The sequence below is a fragment of the Lactuca saligna genome, chromosome 3 (genome assembly GCF_052625555.1).
Source record: "Lactuca saligna cultivar CGN05327 chromosome 3, ASM5262555v1, whole genome shotgun sequence".
NCBI classification, from domain to species: Eukaryota; Viridiplantae; Streptophyta; class Magnoliopsida; order Asterales; family Asteraceae; genus Lactuca; species Lactuca saligna.
In genome coordinates this window covers 113,090,047-113,103,866 of record NC_136419.1, presented here as the reverse complement: position 1 = coordinate 113,103,866, position 13,820 = coordinate 113,090,047, and the positions used below count along the sequence as shown (strand labels likewise).

Sequence of the window (13,820 nt, the reverse complement as noted above, 5' to 3'; positions counted from 1 at the left end):
ATGGATACGGGGGTACTGGAAAAACTTTCCTTTGGACAACTATTATCTCTTATTTTAGATCCAAAGAAAAAATTGTGCTGGCCGTTGCCGCTTCTGGAATTGCGTCCCTTTTATTACCTTCTGGGACAACAACACATTCAAGGTTCAAAATACCTATCGACCTAACGGAGAAGAAATCATGTGACATAAAAAGAGAACATTCCTAGGCGATCTTTTACAGCGTACATCGCTCATCATTTGGGATGAGGCACCAATGAGTGACAGAAGGTGCTTTGAGTTTCTGGACCACTCTCTTAGAGATGTCTTAGATTGTAATGAAAAGTTATTTGGAGGCGTATCTATTCTACTAGGTGGTGATTTCCGACAAACCCTTCCAGTCCTACCAAGATCAACGCGTTCGGAAATCATTGCCTTAACTCTTCCATGTTCGTACCTCTGGCGATCTTTCACCATTCACGTCCTACACATGAACATGAGAGTTAATTCTTCTGAAAGACCCACCAGTAGTTCAATGTCCACATCGGCTTTCACAAGTTGGTTGCTTCGTATTGGAAATGGACAAATAGGCATGCTTGACGATGATGACCCTCGGGACACCAGTTGGTTGGAAATCCCTAACTCCCTTCTAATAGAACCCGAGAGTGACTCCCTAAAGTCATTAATAGATTTTGTTTATGGAGATGGTGTGCTTAATAATCCGACTGCGATTGACCTTTCAGTAAGAGCTATAGTTACGCCCACAAATGATGTTGCAGACAACATAAATACAACGGTTTTAGGGATGGTGTCATCAGAGGAGAGAATCTATAAGAGTATAGTCATGATCCAACCAATTGGAAAACATAGGTCAAATTTTGAGGGCTTCTATCCAACCGAATACCTAAACCAACTCAATTTCCCTGGAATACCACCTAACGAACTTACACTCAAACTCCATTGTCCCATAATGTTGATAAGAAACATTAACCAAAGAGAGGGCTTATGTAATGGTACATGACTTATAGTGTCCTAGTTGCTAACAAACGTAATTGAAGCAACAATCATGAGTGGCACCTGCATTGGAAAGCGCGTTTACATATCCCGTATAAAGTTTATACATAAGTCGACAGATATGCCATTTAGTTTCTCACGAAAACAATTTCCATTGAAAGTCTGCTACGTAATGACCATCAACAAAAGCCAAGGACAATCACTACGTAGAATTGGTGTATATTTAGCACAACCCATTTTCTCACACGGTCAACTCTACGTTGCTCTATCCCGAGCAACATCACCATATTCCATAAAAATATTGATAGAAAATACAAACCCAATGCAAGTCAATCGAACCAAAAATGTTGTTTTCAGAGATCTATTGGAGAAACTTACTTCACCTGAGGTCTATAGTATCACTACCAATCCTCTTTCCAACATTATCATACCTTTGATAAAGCACTATCTAAATATGTGTTTTTTTTTTTTATTATTTTTTTTATTTTCTTTACTATATCTCATTTTACATACATGTAAAATCTGTTTACATATATTTATTCCGATATGACAATGCACCCGACTGACAACTTTCGAACATTCTTATACCATTCATAAAACATTATCTAAACAATATTTATAATTTTATTATATATGTCTTTGATTATATTTATTTTTACATACCTGTACAATCTGTTTACAACTTATCCTACATTTATATCTTAATATGGCACTCATTTTCATATGTTTATTCTGTTGGATTAGTGTTTAAGTCCATAACTATTTTGGTATGTACTTGACCCGATGGTGCATGGTCCTTTTGGGTTGCCTTCACCAAAGCAACTTGATTGGAGAAATATATAGAGAGAGAGGATAATATGATTTATTAATATGTTATAAGAATAATATATTAAAGGAGATATCATATTTGTCTAATTAATATTGGTCAATAATTAATTAAGAATTAATTTTGTGATCAAGTGTAATTAATTAAACTAGAGGGGCTGAATTGTAATTATGTGATAGTTACAAAAATAAGGTAAGGATTATCTTATTATTAGGTTGGACGAATTTAAGGTGATAAGGCCTTAGAATTCGACTATGATAAGGATTCAAGGATTATCTTATGTGTTGCTTTGTGGATAAGCAACTAGATAAGGATAATGACTGAAACCCTATCTCTACACCTATATAAAGACCCTAAGGCTCATGAATTCGTGTATCTCTTCCCAAGAAGTCCTAAGGACGAATTCTAACCTCTCTCCTCTCTCTTTATACCTTCTCCATTTTCTCTTGGTGTTTGTAAGCCATTAGAGGAGTGACACTTGTGACTCTAAGCATTCCAAAGTCAATTCAAGGAGGAATTAGGATTGTTATTACTCTATAACAATCAAGGTATGTTCTTAAACCCATTCATATGTTAATATCAATTTTATATACTAGAATTAGGGTTTATAATCTTGGATTCAAAGCATGTACAATAGAGAAACCTAGATCCAAGTATTAGTGTTTGTATGAGCACATAGGATGTCTTATGACCAAAACCCATCAGTGGTATCAGAGCCTAGCTTGGTTTCAATTGTATTGATGCATTACATGTTCAAAAATTCGATTTTTGGTGTTCTAGAGGCTGGACTTGCCGAGTCCATAGCTGAACTCGCCGAATCCAGGGTGACTCGACGAGTCAACTCGTCAGATAGTGCTTATCTCGGGATTTCTTGCTGTTTTTGCATATGGATAGTTACCTTATCATGTTAGATCAATATTAATCCGATTATATGATATATTTGACTATATTTTTGATCTAATTGAAGATATTTATCAATTGAATAAGATAATTGTTTCCTTATAAGATAATTGATTAATTATTTTTAGTAAATTGATAAATTGTTTTGCAAGAAATCATTAAATAAATCAAATATGGATAATTATGTGATTAAATGTTAATTTAGATTATTTGTTATTTGATCCTTGTTGTTATGAAAAGTTTCATATTTTCCCCTTTAGGTTTTATAGTTTAAATTTGAACCCAAAAGTTTTGAAGTTTTGAAATTTAAATAGTTAAAACCCTAATGTTTAGAAAAAGGTTTCAAAATTTGCCCTCAAGTTTTGGAATTTAAAAGTTGATTAAAAGTTTAATTAGGAATGTTAAATTCTAAAACTCTAGTAATGTTTTGAAAAGTTCAATTCACACCCTTATGGTTTTATTAATTAATTAAGGTGTATAATTAAAAGAAGTTTGATAAATCCATAAAAGTTTAGGTTAACCATTTAATTGAATTAAAAGTGTAATTGTTAAAGTTAACCACATAGTATTTTAAAAGTGTAAAATGCACCCTATAGTATATATAACATTAAAAGTCTAACATTATATATATGTATAAGTAAAAGTCAGTCTTACCGTTAGTAGGCCTCATTCACGAAGCTGGTCTATAAGGGGTGTTTAAGGAAATTGCCTATAAAATGGTGATTCAATGGGTATCCACTCTTACCCACCGTACTCTTGACTAGTGGAGGGTCGTTAGCCGAACGGGTAAGATAGGACAAAACCTTCCATTATAAGTATAATGAAATACAAAATAACTAAATGTTTTGCAAATTCCCAATCTTAGTTACTTAGGCAAAAGTGAATTGATGCAATTCCATGAAATTACACTTTGTGCCCTTGCAAAGACGTTAGTGGAGCGTGTGTGGTTTACCGGCACACTAAATGGTTCTAAGCAAAGGTAGCAAAGGGTGACTCAATGTTTGTCATTGTTCGGTGGAGCGTGTGTGGTTTACCGGCACATCGAATATGTGATTGTAACATGTGAGGGCACCATGTAAGTTTGCATGGTTATTCACACCTGCTTTGTGATCCTCGGCATCCCAATCACAAACAAGAGGGGCATATCGAGATTTAAACATGCCATTGAAAGTTCAATGAATCTCAAAGGATGTAGGTGTTTTTCATAGATTTAAAACTTCAATTTCTTTTTCGTTTTTTCATGGTGGAAATTAGTGAATCGTCATTCACTTACCTTCAAATGTTCTGCAATTTGGGTTACGACATCCCTCTCCCGAGTTGTAGAATATTGTGTCGGGTCCTAGCCTTAGTATCTCATTTGGGTGATTTACTAGGGACACAATCAAACAACTAACTTGAATTCGTTTTCTCTCGTTTTGTAGATGTCAAAGTTCGACAACTATGGTCTTCCCGAATCCCGTGGAACAAGCATTCCACATGAAGATGATATTCCACGATTTGATCGAGGAACAAGAAATCATGCTTCACTTCCTCCTCCTCCTCCAATTATTCTCCCTAAACAACAAGATTGTAAAATTGAAAGGTTCAATATCACTCAAGCCCTTTTGGCAAGTAAACATAAAGAAGGAAAGTCGGTGTGTGCACACGTCTTAGGGATGAAGTCACACATTGATAGGTTAAGAATGATGGGATCCATTGTCGGTGAAGAGATGGCTATTGATTGGGTTCTTCAGTCACTTCCTAACTTGTATAGTGAGTTCGTAAGAGAGTACTATATGATGAACCACGACGTGAACCTTATTGATCTCACCTATATGCTTATTGCTGCTGAATCAGCAATGGTTTGGCGCAATAGAAAAGCAAAGTTGATTGGTGAATCTGCCTTCAAGACCTCTATGGATATAGACAATGGCAATGAAAGACATGCAATGATCAAAAAGTTTGATCATAAGAGAAAGACAATGTCTGAAGTAGTTCCATGTGTTGTTCCAAAAGAGTCAATTTGCTTTTATTGCCAAGAGAAGGGGCATTGGAGACGAAGTTGCCCTATTTACCTAAGAGATCTAAGAGATGAGAGAGTCAAAAGTATGACTACACTTCAGGTAAAATCCACTATCTAACTCCGTTAAGTTCCTATTCATTGATTCTTAATACATGATGTGATAAGATTACATTTGAATATTTTGCAAGATCGGTGAAAAGAAAGGAAGCTTGATACGAGAGCAAGATGAATCTAATCACAAGAGATGAATCTTGATCGCATGGACTTGAAGATTGGATTTTGAGCATAGATAGTTATGATAGAGTTGTTAGAAATTTTCCTTTTACATAGTTTTCAATAGATTTTGCATTATAAGGACAAATGTTTTTCCGCTGCTTTTATAAATAAAATAAATTTTGTTTGACTTATTTATTTATTTGTTTATTTCCTTGCAATGAAATCATTTTGAAAATTGATGTTTACATATTTCTACAACGAATGGATATGATTCTTAGTTATGTTATTTATGGAAATATCGAGAATTTACCAAATAGGGAGAGTTTCTGATCGCCCAAAGTTTCAATTGGACAGAAATTTGGAATCACGCAACTTAGTTGCATGATGAATGAGGAATTTCATATTTGATAATTAGACAAATTCGTTGACAAAATGTCAAGTGAAGGACTAGGAGATCGAGCACACAAAGTTGTGTGTTGATCAAGTTCACCATAAAAGTAACAAAGATATTCGTCATGATTTACTAAAGGTTTAGTAAATATGATTATACTTACAAGATTAAGTGTAATTTTGAATTGATTAAAGGGTTTAGATCAATAGTAGAACGAATAAGAAGAATCAAGTAGGCAGAAAAATAAAAGTTTCTCCATTCTAAGAAGAAGGGAGAGTAGCTTTTATGCTTTATAATGGGTCTTAATGATTAAGAACCATATCTCAATTGATCCTCTAGGTGAGTCTTAGTACAATTGTATGTTTAAGAAGAGGAATCAAGGATTGAAGAAATGGTTAAATCAAGAAGTCTATTATACTTCGTTCCAATAACAAGTCTTAAAGTTAAGATTGTGACAATGAGTGAAAAGTATTAAAGGTTTATAACATTCATCAAATGTGGAAAGTTGTGATGTCTTGAATAAGACAAAGACCGACTAGGACCAATTTATGAAGTGTTTTGATAAAAACTACACTAACTCTTGAATATTTGTTTGTCAAGAAATGGTTATTGACAAAAGAATCTTATATGTCAAGGAGTTAGTGGGAGTCTTAATGGTCTTGAGAGGTTTCAAGAACAAATCAAATAAACCTTATCGATCATCACTAGCACACGAGTTGAGGTTTACAACCTATCGTGCTGACATTATTTTGTTTCTGTGCCATTTCCAATTGAGTTAATTATGCATGTGAGTTCTATGAGTTCTCATTTTGAACGTATAAAAGGTAAAGCACCTTGATCAATGAAAGGTACATTGATAGGAAGAAGGTGAGATGCTTAACTACTTGGAAGACGTGGTGGGCAGCTGTGCTACCATAAGGCAAGAAATCAAGATTAAGAAAGTTCAGTCCATATGAGTTTGAATTTGTCGTAAACTTTGGTTTTAACAAATTCACATGGATAGGACCAAATACACCATTTAAATCTAAGTGTCATAAGATTTCCTCCTTCATGAAAATGATTGTGAGGAAATGCTTTCACTGAGAAAGATTTTAAGAAGATAGTGATTGTAAAATTGCATTCTCGAATTCAATCGTGGTTACGATACCCCTTTCCATAATTTGAATTGTGAGGTTTGGCAATTAGTCTTAATTATTAAGACACACATACGAACTATCTAAGGCAAAGGTGTACAAGTTCAAGAAGCCTTGATAAAAGTTTATCAAAGCACTAAGTATTAGAAACATGGGCTTAAGAAATTCAATAAGTATTGTCTTTCTGAAAGTTAAGATGTTTATGAATACATGTCGAAGCTAGTGGGAGCATAAGTGTTATGTTTTATAGTAATCATCATGATAGTGGGACCATAAAAGTTATGATTGTATGATTATTATGGAAAGTTTTGCAAGTTGGCAATATTAATTATAGAAAACAAGAGTTATACCTTGCAAAGTCGTAAGGGTTGTATAGTTGTTTTGCTATAATTAAGGGAGAGAATATTATGCTTCATTTCAAATCTAAAGGCTTAGGTTTAGAAATGTTAATAAATTTAGTCAAAGGTACATAGTGTGTTCTTAAAATTTTGATTATGATTACGAAATTCCTTTTCACAATTCGAATTTTGAGAACATAGCAAATAAAACATTGTGCATCGTGTCCCATACGCTTCGGGTATAGGATCGATTGCAAATGCTTTAATGTTTGACCATTCTAAAATTTTCCAAATGTCTAGCGCATTTAGAGGGAAAAGGAACTAGAATTGGTTTTGACTAAAATAATTAAACAATTATCAAAGGACAATCCAAAGTTCGATGAGGATTGGTTGCTTGTGAGTAGTTGGAGGAATGGTATTGAATGGACCATATCGACATTATTATGAATAGATAAGATTCTATTAAGAAATGAGTTGTCATATGGAACATATGGAAGCGTGTCCATACTGGGAAGTAAATATTGAAAATTTATGACTAAATTAGAAACTTTTATGCAAAAGGATGTTCAAAGAAATGTACTTTGAGTGAGAGACATCATATCTAAGGAATTGTCTTGTAACAATCTCTGTTAGAGGACTTTGTAATATCATTGGCAATAGTCTTTGTGACTTTGGTGCAGTGACATTACGAAAGAATCATTGCATAAAATGTTAGAATCTAGCATATTCTATAAGTAGCAAGAATTTGATATTCTTTCACTTATGAAAATGGATTTGGAATTGTGAAATGAGAATGGTTGGAAATGTGTTCAATGTGATCTATTTCACAAAGTAAGAACCATAGGTAAACATTGTGTGCATGCTAGGAGCATGGGACAAGTGTAATAATTCAAGTAAGAAGTTGATTACCTGAAACGAAAAATAATGAGTAATCGATATGGTGATAAATAAAACGTGTTTTATTTATGCTCAAAGGGTTGAGGCCATATGGGATTAGTATTATTCTTGTGTTTCACTTTGCATGTTTTGACTTCCAGAATAATTGAGTTTATTAAGAATAATCAAATTATTCGAACGAGCCACAGTCGTTCATATGGTGGAAGTAGATATGAATGAAGACTGTTGTGAATTGGTGTGTGGATTGTCTAGAAAAGTATTAGACATAAGAAAATGTTTGCTGCAACGTTCATGAGTGCTTATGAATATGAATTTGAGCATTAGATTAAACCCACACTCACTTGGATCACTCCATGAGTTGTATCACAAGTGATTGGTGAGACGATAACATCTTATATTGTTGAAACCGAGATGTGTGAGTTGTATCTTGCAAATCGGTTGCACATTGATAATATGTAAACGCACCAGTAACTTGGTGTTATAAAGCATATTTTTGTGTGTGATTCGGTGAGTAAATGCAAGCAAGCATTGTATCAAAGTTTATCCGTTCCTTTTATTCAAAGTAGAATAAAAGCGATATCTTTTGGGCCCCTCGATGGTTTAGTGATGATAAACGTAAATGCTCGGCCGGGCTAGGGCTAATTTGATTTGTTCAATTAGTCAGTCGACATAAATCGGAAATTGAGATATAGTACAAAAAGAATGATTAGAAATCATATCTCATATGATATCTAGAATGGAGGAATATATGATCCCTTATCTAAGGACATGTGTATCTGATATGATCAGAGTTGACAGCGGCTTTGGAAAGCTACGATTGCAGATTAGGATCTGAAGTCATACGCATAATAGTTATTAGACTTATCCAAGTGGGAGACTGTTGGATTAGTGTCTAAGTCCATAACTATTTTGGTATGTACTTGACCCGATGGTGCATGGTCCTTTTGGGTTGCCTTCACCAAAGCAACTTGATTGGAGAAATATATATAGAGAGAGAGGATAATATGATTTATTAATATGTTATAAGAATAATATATTAAAGGAGATATCATATTTGTCTAATTAATATTGGTCAATAATTAATTAAGAATTAATTTTGTGATCAAGTGTAATTAATTAAACTAGAGGGGCTGAATTGTAATTATGTGATAGTTACAAAAATAAGGTAAGGATTATCTTATTATTAGGTTGGACGAATTTAAGGTGATAAGGCCTTAGAATTCGACTATGATAAGGATTCAAGGATTATCTTATGGGTTGCTTTGTGGATAAGCAACTAGATAAGGATAATGACTGAAACCCTATCTCTACACCTATATAAAGACCCTAAGGCTCATGAATTCATGTATCTCTTCCCAAGAAGTCCTAAGGACGAATTCTAACCTCTCTCCTCTCTCTTTATACCTTCTCCATTTGCTCTTGGTGTTTGTAAGCCATTAGAGGAGTGACACTTGTGACTCTAAGCATTCAAAAGTCAATTCAAGGAGGAATTAGGATTGTTATTACTCTATAACAATCAAGGTATGTTCTTAAACCCATTCATATGTTAATATCGATTTTATATACTAGAATTAGGGTTTATAGTCTTGGATTCAAAGCATGTACAATAGAGAAACCTAGATCCAAGTATTAGGGTTTGTATGAGCACATAGGATGTCTTATGACCAAAACCCATCATATTCGACATAGAAAATACACCTGACCAATGAGTAGCATTTCTGAGCTAAAGACCGATGGTATTGGAGGCCCTTTACAGGTTAGAATACTACGCAAATTGAAGCACGATTTAAGGCGCTATGAAACCTGGTATCTAGCTGTCGATAGATTTGTAAGTCATCTTCAAATACAATTTTGTAACAACTATGTATCAATTTCTACATTAAACATACCGTTAAAATAACAAATATGAAGCCTTACCTTATATGATTTTCTTTCGTTAACAGGGGGATGCCATACAGATTCTTGGTCAACGAACTAACCAGAGCTACATCGAATCTGCTCTCAACCTTTCGCAGTACTACACCGTATCGGATTATAGCTGCCCCATGTTAGACAAGTATAAAAAATTCCTACAAAATGACTTATATATTGATGTTGGCCTTATGTCTATGATAGAACAGATTCCGGACACACTGACAATACCGAAAAACTGGTTTCATTTTGTCTCAAAGCCGCAACTCATAGAACTTGGGGACACACCATCTTATTACCCAGGTACATACATCCTTTCCCACCTGATCCAATGAACACCTCTAACACAATTAAATTTACTTTTCTTTAGACTACATTGGTGTCCTCTCAAAGATCAGAGACTGCATCAAAGTGGGTGGTGAGTCATACGTGTTGCTGATTCTAATCGATGAAAGGTACATATTGCATGTAACAAAACTTATTTCGGACTTCGCTTCCACCAGCCTAATATAAAACACATTATCAATACCATTAGTGGTAGTGAACTCGTGATCAATTTATGGAAACAGTGCATAACCAATCCACAAAAAATCGACCGCAACTCCTTGCAGCCACCGCCAGCAACAACAATTGTCGTTGTGACGAAATGAAAACCTTCCATATCCAACGCTATGATTTTCATACACAACATCATACACACACTACTCACAACTGTCATGTATTGACCACAAACATTTCTAACATGTGAATTATTTATATATAGGGGCTCTACGTCACGGTTCATCACATGCTACACATGTCTATGTCAACCCAGACATACCAGAAACAACATCACTTATAAACCTGTAAGCCACATACACAAACATTAGACATCATGTCCAATAAAGTAAAGACTGTATACTAATAACAACATGCTGTCAGATATACAGGTCCCTCAAGACCGATGCCACCACTAGCAGGAATACCGTCTACCCTACATGACATGAGAAAGAAAACCAGATCTGAGCTGCTGGTAACATTTCTTCATTGCTAACTCTTTTCATAAACAACAATAATTTCACACATTGATATGAAATAACTTTACTACGACAGGATAAGATGTTCCTGGTGCGTGCATCAATCAAAGACATTGTCTTTCAAAACAGTTGGTACCAAACAACATGCCCAATCTGCAAAGATCCCATCTTTAGAAGGGGCGAAAAATGGTTCTGTAGTGCACATGGACATATTGACAAACCAAAATACATGTAATCGTCTTTAACAAAAATTTAACACATATACCGATTATACGTCCGCAATGCTGACAAATATCCACTGTCCATAGATACAAATTCTTTGTTATCATCACTGATGCAACGGACACCATACAAGAAGCCATATCAGAAACATCGTGTTGCAAACTTCTCAGGTCACCTCTCGACAAATTCATATCCAACAATCCACTGACGAATGGAAACATCCCGCCCGTAAACATAACCAACGAGAGAGGAAATACAAAAACAATGTCCATCCAAATGCTTAGAGCTTCAACTCCAGAAAACATACGGTTCATAATAATTGACCACGACACACTAACAACAATGTCCTACACATCAATTCCAACAACACCAGCTCCAACCAGAATGACAAGGGCACGACAAAACGACACATCACCGGAATCATCTGCAGCCAATCAAAACGTTGCACGTCCTCTATCCTATGACCTTACAGGTATATAAATGCTGCCATACATGGAATTAAAATATGAAACAAAATTTTCCAAATGCAGACTATTAATAGTAACTCAACATCTGGCAGGTGCTACCCCAACAGACAGTCGAAAGCAGATGAAGAAATAAAAGATATGACGCTAAATTAAATAAAAAACTTAAGATTGTCTAAGCTAATATCACCATCTTTTGTAATGTAAGAATACCAATATCACCCTTACGTACGAAAACTCAGACTAAGTTGTTATGCACCTTTTTTTGTATACCGCCTATTCCTCTACATCCTACAAATCACATTACTAAAAAGACAACATTAAAAAAATGTCATCCATCATATATAACATATGCCTACGTAACTAATATCTACAAGCTGAAGTTACGTTCTTCAACAAAAAATTGTGATTCTAATAATCTAAATAAAAAACCACAACATTAGATATAAACAAAGTAAATGAAATTCCATTACATAATGATAAAATTTTATTTAAATGACTATGTTCAATACGTTCTTTAAAAAAAAGAAAACTACCCACCAAAAACCGGCACAGTTAATTTTAAATACAAACACAGCAAATTAACATGAGAATGTCAAAAAGAATATATTGTTTATTTCCAACTGCCCACTACTACTGCCATCAGTATCAAACAGGGACTTTCCATAAGGATTGACATCTAACCACCCACGTTAGATGCAAACATAAATACTGAACCCAACCCCAAGATTTACATCAGCCAAAAAAGGCAAAAAAAAAAAAAAAATCAACACCTCTTACCGGCCACCCTATATGCATCACTTCCCAGGAGAACTTTAAATAACCCACACTTATTGCTAGACAACCACTACATTCAACCCCTATAAAAGGACGTCCCCAAATAAACGACCCTACCACTAAACATCACAAAAAAACCTTGAATACTATCATGCTGAAGGTTACCGAACACCTCCACACAATGAAGACCTCCTCAGGCCATGTTCAAGAAACATTCACAGGAACTAACACCCAAATGCAGACGCTCCAACAAGACGCCCAAGAGGAGCTACCGTACAAAGAGTTGACAATCACTAACCAGGTTATTACCGACATCGACAAGGACACCGTGCTCATGCTTGACATGTTCGACATGATGCAGGAAAACATCACAACAGCCATCAAAATATGCAATAAGATCATCCAAGACCATCCAACACCATCACGAACGCAGGATCAACCACTTCTACAACAACAACCGTTTTTGCATGCGCTTCTGTAATGAAAGATTATTAACTACTTCTTACAACATCCACCACTTTTGTACGCATATATGTAATGAAGCACTATGTAACCACTATATAATCAATGAATATGTTTTTATCCATATCCTATCATAGAATCCATAGGTAATACAATGAAATAATCCAACCACAAACAACATTCCCCTTAACTCAAAACGGTAAACATACGTACACCATCTAACCCCCGTGTACGCGGGGGACTTGCACCTAGTACTAAATTAAAAGGCTTCTATTTTTGAACAAAAAGTACCAAGTTGCTTATACTTTGGGACAAAAAACTATGTTGCTGAAACTTTAGGGACTAATTATGTAAATTCTTTATCTTCTTCCCCAACAAATTTCATCAACAAAATTGAAAGGTTTCGACACTTCCCAAGTATAAAAAAATGGAGGGCTTTTCCAATATCAATTCAATCAGGATAACTTATTTATTTCTCTCACTTCCGTCATGCATATAACGAGTATAGCGACCTCCCTAGCGAGTGCTAGGGGTGGTGTGCTCCATCCTTAGCACCTTTAGCAAGTGAGGTAATGACCCCCACTTCGTTTAGCCTTAAAGTAGATAAATTTATTCGTGTCACAATATTGAAAATCCTCATTAATGTTATATGCCACCTTTCATGCTTTATGTCAACCTAATAATTCTCTATTTTAAATTTTAAATTTTAAAATTCTCACTCTAATTACATTAAATAAATAATTGATTCTTAATTTCAAATTTCAAATTTTAACTTTCACACTCTAATTACATTAAATTAATAACATTAATATATATATATATATATATATATATATATATATATATATATATATATATATATATATATATATATATATATATATATAAAATAAGGTGATATAATTTCATGTATATATTTAAATTAACGATTACAATTTTATATAACTAAAAAATATCTCTTAATTAATAGTTTATTTAAAACAATTTATTTGAAATAATTGAATAATTTGAAGTTTTTACTATGAAAATTTAATTAAATTTATAACTGTGGTTCTCACAGTTAATGTAGAAACTTGGATCTAACACTTTACAACACAATGCATTGTGTATAATCATAGTAACGAACGAGAAATTAGTTGAATAAACTTACAGTAGGTTGAAGCATCGAGATGGTGAGTATAGTCAGAAGCAGGATCACGAATAACTTCGAACATGGTTATCAGTGAATGGAAGGAGGGAATGAGAAGCAGGAAAAGATTTGTTTGGGAAGCACGG

The 13,820-nt window shown here is 34.3% G+C and overlaps 1 protein-coding gene across 1 annotated transcript; it reads left to right on the top strand.

Moving 5' to 3' along the window:
* The first annotated feature begins 253 nt into the window (after nucleotides 1–253).
* On the top strand, nucleotides 254–997 carry LOC145035881 (uncharacterized). Its single transcript, XM_078984385.1, has one exon. It carries the CDS (start codon nucleotides 254–256, stop codon nucleotides 995–997), a length of 744 nt encoding a protein of 247 aa, XP_078840511.1.
* The last annotated feature ends 12,823 nt before the right edge of the window (nucleotides 998–13,820 follow it).